The sequence below is a fragment of the Thunnus albacares genome, chromosome 14 (genome assembly GCF_914725855.1).
Source record: "Thunnus albacares chromosome 14, fThuAlb1.1, whole genome shotgun sequence".
Taxonomy (NCBI): Eukaryota; Metazoa; Chordata; class Actinopteri; order Scombriformes; family Scombridae; genus Thunnus; species Thunnus albacares.
The window spans coordinates 13,740,448-13,749,827 of record NC_058119.1 but is presented as its reverse complement, the minus strand read 5'-3'; the positions used below and the strand labels follow the sequence as shown (position 1 = coordinate 13,749,827).

Here is a 9,380-nt window from a genome sequence, read left to right as displayed (position 1 = left end):
TTGGCAGGTCCACTCAAACACAGGATAATGTTCTGTTATGCTTCACCAGGCAGGCCTCTCGTCTCTTTTAAAGACGATACACTTTCACCACAGAGTTCCCTGCTGTGTGTTTCATAAATGTTTATCCCACATTACTCCAGCCCCCTCCCCAAAGTTTGCTTAGGATAGCTGTGAGCGCTGCCAAGTCTCATGAAAGAGGAAGAATAAAAAAAAAGAAATATATAAAGCCTGCTTCAACATGTTTGGTTCGAAAGGAAAACTCTTTTGGAAACCACAATTACCTCCTTAAATAATCCTCCACTCTAGTAAGCCAGCAGGGTTCAGGGAAGTGTGTGTAAGTGTGTGTGTATACACTGCATAGATAGATAAATGTGAGTGAACTTTTATATTTGAATTTTAATGAGTAATTTACAATATTTAATTCAGAATAATTTCAAGACAGGAGGAAAGACCAGGTCATGGGAGGCGGAGGGTGGACTATGTTGAAATATGGTGAAATAGTAATGGGGGTTTGGGGTAAGGGGTAAGGGATGGGAGGTAAGGGGGCGTTTACTGTTATCGGGACATATATACAGTATATTAGTATATATAATTTTCAGTTTTCCCATTTCACAAATGGAAGAACATAATCAAGTAAAAAATAAGACAAAAACTTAATGTCATCTTGAATAGCCAAAGTTTGCCAAGATCTTTTTCCTTGGAAAACTATCTGAATACTTCAGCTGATAGGTCTAATAGCATATCATAGAATTATAAATATTCTTTTTTACTATTTTCCAAATGTATTTAAAAGTAATACATGAATAGACAAAAGATGATAAATTCAGCTCCCTCATTTCTTAGACAAAAATATTCATTGTTGACTTTCCTGGCATGTGCGTGCTGCTCTGAGAGAAACAGGAAATATCATTTACTCATTCATTATAAAACAATGGAACAGAAAGAAAACATTACAGACAGCCCTGTATCCCTTTTCAAACGGGAGGAATCAGAGCGAGAGTGGTAATATTCACATTAAGTAGGGAAGAATGTAATGTTGTCGGACACTAAATTACAGTCATTGAAAGCTTGTATAGTTACCCAGCGATCTATCACTGTCACACAGAGAGGGAGAGGGGGAGAGAGAGCAGACAGGCGCCAGTCGCAGCAGGATCAAAGCAGAAATGTACCTCGGGGAGAGAAACAGTTAACTCCATTTAACCAATTGTCCTACAGACAGACAGTCAGTGTGCCGCTGCAGGCCCAACAACAGTTCCCATAAGAAAGAAAAACTCTCATATTGGGTTTCGCTGGAAATGATTTGACTTGATTTGAAGAGCTGCAAAACCAGACCAATTTGGATGGGCCTCTTCAATGGGCCTCTCCAACTTCATTTGGGGTTTTACTGTCTCTCGAAGGGATGACAGACAATGAACACAATATGTCCAATACACAGCCATAGATAATTTGATTACCCAACAGGCCACAAGACAGAAATTTACAGTGAGAATAACTCTTAAGTGTATAAAAAGTACTGTAAATCACAGCCTGGATTTCCTTACTGCTTTAATAAAACACAAAGGAAGCTTTTGTCAACATATTCTCGAGAACAACTTTTCAGATGAGGCCCTAGAAAAACTAAGGCATTATAGTTTTCATAACATTACAGCAATTTTTTATAGTAAACTTTTCTAATCTGAATTTCCTATGGTACCTATCGGGTGAAGTTTTGGTTCACTTTTTTGTTAAATCTGCATTAATTGATATTTTTGACATTTAGGGGAAGCAGAAAGAGAAGTAAACACAACACTGACATAATATGCCCTTATATGGCAAACAAGCATGTTAGTAAACAGATGCTTGTTTACACATCCTGCAGATATGGAGCAACATTAGCATTCATTTGAAGTCCAATTTCTGGCCACCCAACAACCAACTCCAGAGGGAAATGTTTGTCCAACAGCATACTGACTAGATGCTAACTTTGCTGTTTGGTGCTGGGCAGGTAGAACACAGTGGGTTTATAAGAGCTTTCTTACTGAAAACAGCTGCCTGTTGCTGCTGTAAACAAAGTCGATGAGAACAGTGAGAGCGAACCAAAACAGTGGCGGGCCATAAAACCAAAACAATGCAATGAAAGATGCTAAAATGCTCTGTAGAACTGAGGCAAACTGCAATTGGAGTCGGGTAATAATTATCTGTTCCTTCTTCACTACCAGCCGCACCCTTTATAGTTGTTTGATCCATTGTTAGTATAAAAATATTGATTGGTGCAGCTTTAAAGTTGCCATTAAATCAAAAAAAGAGTTTTGGGAAGGTTACAGTAAGGTTGGCCCACATCTAATTTGCATATGTCAACACAAATAAGCCCGAATTAGCTAAAGTTTCATTCATCAAAATGAGGGACCTCCTGCAATAGATGTAAAGTATTACTATTACAATTACTGTTATAAATGTGATTGTCAGGTCAGTTTCATCAGTACTAATGATCTGATCTAGGAGCCCACAGCAAGAGAAGGGAAGTAAAAAAATCCTGCTGTGAAGGGAGAAGGGGGAGAGGGGCGAGGGGGCAGCAATGCATGCAATAAGACATTATTTTGAGGACTGGGAGTTCCGCGCTCCGCCCCTGATCGGAGGTTTACATCTGTCGAGCCACCATGCAATGAACCACAGCACTGTTATTAAAAGCCTGACCTATCAGAAACGGCTTGGGCGGAGTCACGTGGACACATCGACTGACAGATAGGCAGGCGGCAAGGTGAGAGAGGAACTTATGGCACTTCGCGGAGGGAGAGGCAAGTCTGTGCGTAAAAACTGAAGTTTACCACGCAGCTGTGCAGCATCGGGGGAACAAGGGCAATAACACAAGATTTCATCGGAGTGAAGATACGACAAACAAAACAGCAACTGAGAGAGCGGCAGGAAAAGTGGTTGTATGGCACCTCAGTCGTGCGTAATGAATCCTGCGCAGGGATCGCCACCCTCGGCTGCTCCGGGGGAGACCTCACCAGAGGACCGCGCCGCTGGAGGCATGGGAACTGACGAGCTCGACCTGTCACCTGTCAGAAGATGTAAAACCAAAACTGTAGATCTGCCTTTCAGCGTGGAATCCCTCATATCGGACAGGACGCCGACTAGAAGTCTCCATTCCCCCGAGCCTGGTTTAGGCTGCGTCCGGCCGGAGGACACTGAGTGTGCGCCACCGAGTGGACTTTATCAGTCCAAAGCAGAGACGGTGGACCTCAGCGACAAGGAGACGAGCCCCTGGCTCCAGGCTCCTTATACATCCCCTCCAAGTGAGTGTTGACTCTTTTCTTTCTCATTTCTGGGAAACATGCGCAATTTTTCATCTTTCCAACAGTCTAAAACGGTTTTGGAGATATCCAAAGATCTTTGCATAATATTTGATATCCTATGTTTTTTTCATGGAGTTGCGGAGGAGGAAAATCAAGATAAAAAATGAAGCCATTATCCTTTATAATATTTCTCCTGAAATGAGATGATGTAATATAAGGGCGGTTTAGAGAGAGGCGTAAAAACGTTGAAATGAAGGCTGTGCTGCTTAAAAAGGTTGCAAGTCAAAGATGCAGCTATTCATTTTGTAGTATTTTCCCTGTTTTAGCTTTGCTTTTATGCAAAAAATCAAACAGGCAAAGTCACTGGTTGATTACTTATATGAAATGAATCACAATGATGTGACTTTCTAAATGTACTTGCAGGACTTCCCAGCCCACCACCGTGCAATCTGCGGAAACACAAGAACAACAGGAAACCCAGAACTCCCTTTACAACCTCTCAGCTGCTTTCTCTGGAGAGGAAGTTCCGTCAGAAACAGTATCTGTCCATCGCGGAGAGAGCAGAGTTCTCCAGTTCCCTCTGCCTCACAGAGACCCAGGTCAAGATTTGGTTTCAGAACCGCAGGGCCAAAGCCAAAAGACTGCAGGAGGCCGAGCTGGAGAAGCTCAAGCTGGCCGCGAAGCCGCTGCTGCCGGCCTTCGCCTTCCCTTTCCCCCTGAGCGCACCCATGGGCGCACCGTCCCTCTACGGGGCCCTGAACGGACCGCGGCCTGCCTTACCTGTCCCAGGACTATTCGGTGGACCATATGGGATGTACTACTTGTCTTAACACTCACTAACTCTGAACTGCTTCTTTGGAAAAGCTGCCTTAAAAAAAAAAAGCCTTAATACAGCAAATAATCTACACTGCAAAAATGTCCATTTCAATGAGTCACAGCGTCTGAAAGTTTATAAGCTATTAAATATTTTATAAAATCTTTCTCGTTACAGTGAAAAACATCTAATGGTGTGAGACGAATAATTATTTTTTCACAGAGACACATAAAACAATCTGGCTTTAATATAAATAGTATTTTTCTTTCAAGAAAAACATGGAACTGAAACAAGTGAAATATTTTCACTCTATTGTAATTTTTCATAATATTTTATTTAATTTTTTATGGGTTATTAAAATAATCCTCAAATAAGATTTACTCAACGGTCAATTACTCGTTAACGTGGTCATTTCTGCAGTGTATTCAGTTTTTTTTTTTTCAATGACGGAGTCTCACTGAGCTCATTTTGCGGATTAAAAATTCTAATTTCATGTGGATGTTGAGCTTTTCTGTTGCAAAAGAGCTATTTGATCAAGTCAAAATAAGTCAAAAATGACATCAACAAATCATTTAAAGGCCTGAAAATCAGTAAGTCGCGATAACACCACAGTGACCATGTGAAGGTTAAATCTATATTCCAGTGGCCTTATAATAGAAATCATTTCTAAATGTTTAGAAAAACACTCAGGAGCATCTAGGTTTAATCTTCCACATGATTCCGTTCAGGCCTTCACAGTCTAAAACACTTTTTTGAAACTTTTTGTATTGGGAATTTAATTAAGCCCAGTCACAACTCTCCGTTTTTTTATAAGATGGATAAGCCAAAAAGTTATCAAGTCTGACTGGTTATATCATCCCTAAAATTGTGATCAGAAGCTATAAACAGCCAATCTAAAACTTCTGAGTTCAATAAAAACGTGTTTTAGCAGTTTACATCTTCACAAATATGTTCCCTTTGGCATTTTTATGGAGCTGTTAAAAGTTGCCCATCCATTTTATTTTAAGTTGCTATGAATCATGGTCTTTCAAGGGGAATTTAGTAACATCGAAACCACATTATTTCCAGTCAATGTTTGTTTCTTTTTTTATTTCACCAGATTAAAATGATGACTCAACTGTAAATATGCTTTATCATTGTCCTTTAAATTATACTTTACCTCAAAAGAAGAAACTTTTCTTTGCACAGATGTTCAAAGAGCTCTCACAGCAGGCAGTGTCAGTTTCTGTAAATAAAAATCGACTATTTTTGAGAACACTCAAAATGATAATGATGGATTTCATTAATGTACAGTGTATTTTATATTTGATGGGTGAAAAAATGTTTTGTAAAATTATTAAAATCTATTACGTAAATTCTGACATTTGTCTTATTTTTGTACTCAAAGGCTCCTCCAGTACACTTGTTAAGTTGGTCTGCAATTTCCATGTCAACTGTAATTGTGATGTTGGTTTTTCCACCAAAAACTCAACACAGCTCAAAGTAACAAAGAGCATCCCATATGGAGCACTTTGTACTGTTTAAAAAAAACAGATATACAAATAGAGTTTCTTTATAAAGACAGACAATTAACATTGATGGATTGCAAACAACTCTGTGCTGATGTTCCTGTCAGTCCAACAGACTGAAGGTCACCAGAGAGGAGAAAAGTGAGACGGGAGTCAGGAAACAAACTTCATACAACAAGAAGTATTCTTAATCACCTGAATGATCATCTGAGGACATTACATAATATTGTGCAAAAAAACCCATTTTATTTTAAGTTAAGGACACATTTGACAGTAAAAGTATATATTTAGTACAAGTAACACAACTTCATTGTTTCATTTCCTCCTTCCACGCCGTCCTCTGAAGCCACGGACGGAGCCGTGACCGAAGCACACGTTTGTTGGGACCCTGAGAGAAAAGAACAAGGCTGTTGAATTTTGTATCTCAGATAATTTATCATTTCAAAAGCAAAACTGGAGTAAATATTATGAAGATATCAAATCACATACAGTTCAGCTACACAGTGTTGCACCTAAATGATTAAATAAACCCTTCTTACAGTTTTCTTCATCCAGAGTGAACTAAATATTTACACTTTTTAACTGGAGACTGGAATCTTACCTAACAGCTGAAAAACAAAACTTGCCCTGAATTTACAGAGTTAACAGCGTCAAAGTGGCTGCAATAGTCTCTCTTAGCACAGGGCTAAACCAGCCTCAGAATATATCCAGCAGCAGATTTGTTTAAAGACTAACCTGTAGGAGTATCGTGGTTTCTGGGGGTCTGTGCTTGTGTTTGCGGTGCTGTGAACTGCAGCCGAATAATCTGCATGCTCCTCGGCAGACGCAGATTTTGCCATTTGAGAAGCTTCTTCCTCGGACACATGCGTCTCCATGGATTCCCCTTGCTCTTGTTGGTCAGATGCCACATCACACATAACCTCACACACACCCTCAGACTCACACACATCGTCCACTACCTCCATTGTTGTGTCTTTCTGCTGCTGTTGCTTTGTCTCTCGAGCTCTATTGACAAAGATAATAATGTCAAAATATTAAAAATAGCATACACACAAAACAGGGTGTTTAAGAAAAAATATAACGATTACGGTCAGAGAAACTTAGGATACAAAATATACATTCAAAGCAAAACACAAAGAGTTTTAAAAGGTAAAGTTACTTTAAACACCAAATCTACTGATTGGTGTTATTAAAACAGCAAAGAGCATCTCACTCTTTAAATGGCTTTAATGAGCCAAGTTATATCATGTTATGTTAAAGCAAAAATATGAAATACCTTACTCAAAACATTTACATGGCTTCAGCAGAGCAACATTTTGTAAAAAAAAAAACATTTAAATCTGAGACATTAAACCAAGAATTCCAAGATAAAAAGCTTGCATTAAGTGCTATTTCTAATGACATTTTGCTGCCATCTAGTGAGCAAAATGAGGTAAGTGCAGTCTTACCCTTTGTCTTTTTTGGTTTTGTCAAATCTAAAGTCTGGAGGGTACGCGTGAACTCTTATAAGGTGATCCTTCCTGTGTTTACTAGTCCTGAATTTCTGTCCACAGCCCTCCACCAAACACTGGTACTGAAAAATACGTAGGAAGCGTCATGAGTAATTTGTCTTATAAGGGTGAGTGTCAGACATTAATGATGTCGTGATAATAAAAATAAGCTCAGAGGATTTCTTTAACTTACCATATCTTGCCTCTGTGCGAGGATTGTGAAGAGAGAGTCGTGCCACTCCTGAATGTGAATATCTAGTAGGCGAGCAGTTGGCAGGGAGCGACGACAGGAGCAGCACACGTGTCTGTGCAGGGAGTTGTAGTGATGCTCATACTCCTCCAAAGTGCTATGGACAGCACTGCATCCAGAGATGTGACAGGCAAACTCGGACACACTGCGAGAAAGGATGAGAGGAGGAGTGAGTGACAGCCTGACCAACACTGGTGTTACAGAGGGAAGAAAATTCAAGAGCATTTGGGAAAGTAATGTACATTTCTAAGTCCAATTTGTTGTTTGGTGGTTTATTTTTCCTATTTTTGGAGATAGCTGACCAAAAAAAGACAATGGGGCATCACAACCAGATATATCTACAACACATACGAGAAATTTTGATAGAAAACAAAGTTATAGACAGTATAGAAAATCAAGGTTTTGGCATTGGCTTGTAATAATCAAGGTCGTCTTCTCTCACCATGTTACTTTTTTTATTTACCAACCAAAAATATTACAAACAATACCATATGTCTGACACAATTTATCTATACCCAGAATGATGCAGGGGGGTTATTGACAAAATCAATCACAATACTTTTAACTCACTATTTTGAGGTTACATTTACAATATGGTTACTTGGGTATGATACTTCCTGAGGAGGCAGAACAGGTGCATGTCCACATATCAAAGTGTCCTTGGGCTAGATACTGAACCCCAGATTGATCCCGATGGTTACGCCAGCACCTTGTATGGTAGTTTGCTAGCATCAGTGTGTGAATGGGTGAATGAGAAGCAGCAATATTGTAAAGCACTTTGAATAAAAGCATGGATATAACCATCATACCTGATCGTGGGCTTGTCCTCTGCCTCTGAGATGTAAAGGTCTTGTAGATACATGTGTCTGTGAACGTCTCCATCCTGTAAACAACCAGTCACATGCAGGAGTTTACGTTATGCTGGGTACGTTAGCTATTATACTTGTCCAACACAAGAGCAGCTCCTTTCAGTATATTGTCAATTTTTATACTTTGATGGCTAAATTTTATATCCACAACGCAAATTTCCAAAAATCTCCACCTAGTTCACTGCCTTTTCTTGGAGAATTAAATTCAAAGTCTCCTGCAGTCTTTCAGGCACATGAAGAACCACAAAAGTGCCTTACTACTGTCTCCACACTCACAACTCACTTGTGTAAAACATGTAATCTTTATCTATTCATTTACTTCTTTATTGACTTCAGTGGTCTTATTTCTTTTGGATTTTTCGTTTGATTGTTGTGTTTTGTTTTGTTTTGTTTAAATATATCGATTGTTTGTTTTATGTGGTGCTTTTCCTGTATTCGTGTATTAACCGTATGTGTTTTGTATTTCCAATTATTTATAAATACATAAATAAATAAGCTGGCTGTTATTTATCGCAGTGATCAAACAGAACGAGTAACAGTCGGCTCAGGTTGTTGTTGCCATAGATACAGAAACACTGTTGCTATGTTACCTCCAACAGTTCGTGGTCCTTGTGCAAGTGGATGAGCTGCGGGCTGAAGTTAAACGGGTTTCCCTCCTCCCCCTTCCTCCGTGTGTCTACTGTCACACAGTCTTCATCACAGCTTTTTACTAAAACCTCTCCCTCTGTCAGAAGTCGGACCAGTTCTGGCTGCAACATTCTCCCTCAACGTTGTCACACTCTCTTGACTGTTATCTAAAGAAGGATAACTGTCGTGAGAATGTCGGTCGCATGGTAGTCGTTTCTGTTTAGGTTGTAGTTGTCGCAGAATGATCACGTCACTATTTCTTTTTTTTTTTTTTTTTTTTTTCTTTTTCTCAAACAAAATGGTGTGTTACTGCCACCAACTGGCCAGATTCAACTATGGACTCAATCTGGAGAAAGTCCTTTTCTCATGTAGTTGTACTCTGTACTCATTTAAGTAACTTTTGGACTCAAATTTCTTCATTAATCTGGAAGACTCATGAGGTCCCGATTACAGAAAGTATGGTCTTATTTTTGAATGTAGAGTCTAACAACAGTGAAGTTGATAAAACTACTATATCTTTTGGGCAAAACATCATAGTCACAAAGCA

At 39.3% G+C, this 9,380-nt stretch overlaps 2 protein-coding genes across 2 annotated transcripts; one reads left to right on the top strand and one right to left on the bottom strand.

Moving 5' to 3' along the window:
• The first annotated feature begins 2,592 nt into the window (after positions 1-2,592).
• msx3 (muscle segment homeobox 3) lies at positions 2,593-5,255 on the top strand. Its single transcript, XM_044372456.1, has 2 exons — positions 2,593-3,275; positions 3,699-5,255. Exons 1-2 carry the CDS (start codon positions 2,915-2,917, stop codon positions 4,103-4,105), a joined length of 768 nt encoding a protein of 255 aa, XP_044228391.1. The 5' UTR covers positions 2,593-2,914; the 3' UTR covers positions 4,106-5,255.
• Positions 5,256-5,818: 563 nt separating this feature from the next.
• Positions 5,819-9,099, bottom strand: znf511 (zinc finger protein 511). The gene is made up of 6 exons (XM_044372452.1): positions 8,797-9,099; positions 8,147-8,220; positions 7,281-7,482; positions 7,046-7,170; positions 6,333-6,602; positions 5,819-5,985 (listed from the first exon to the last, which is right to left on the bottom strand). The coding sequence occupies exons 1-6, from the start codon at positions 8,962-8,964 to the stop codon at positions 5,913-5,915; spliced, it is 912 nt and encodes a 303-aa protein (XP_044228387.1). The 5' UTR covers positions 8,965-9,099; the 3' UTR covers positions 5,819-5,912.
• Positions 9,100-9,380: the final 281 nt, after the last annotated feature.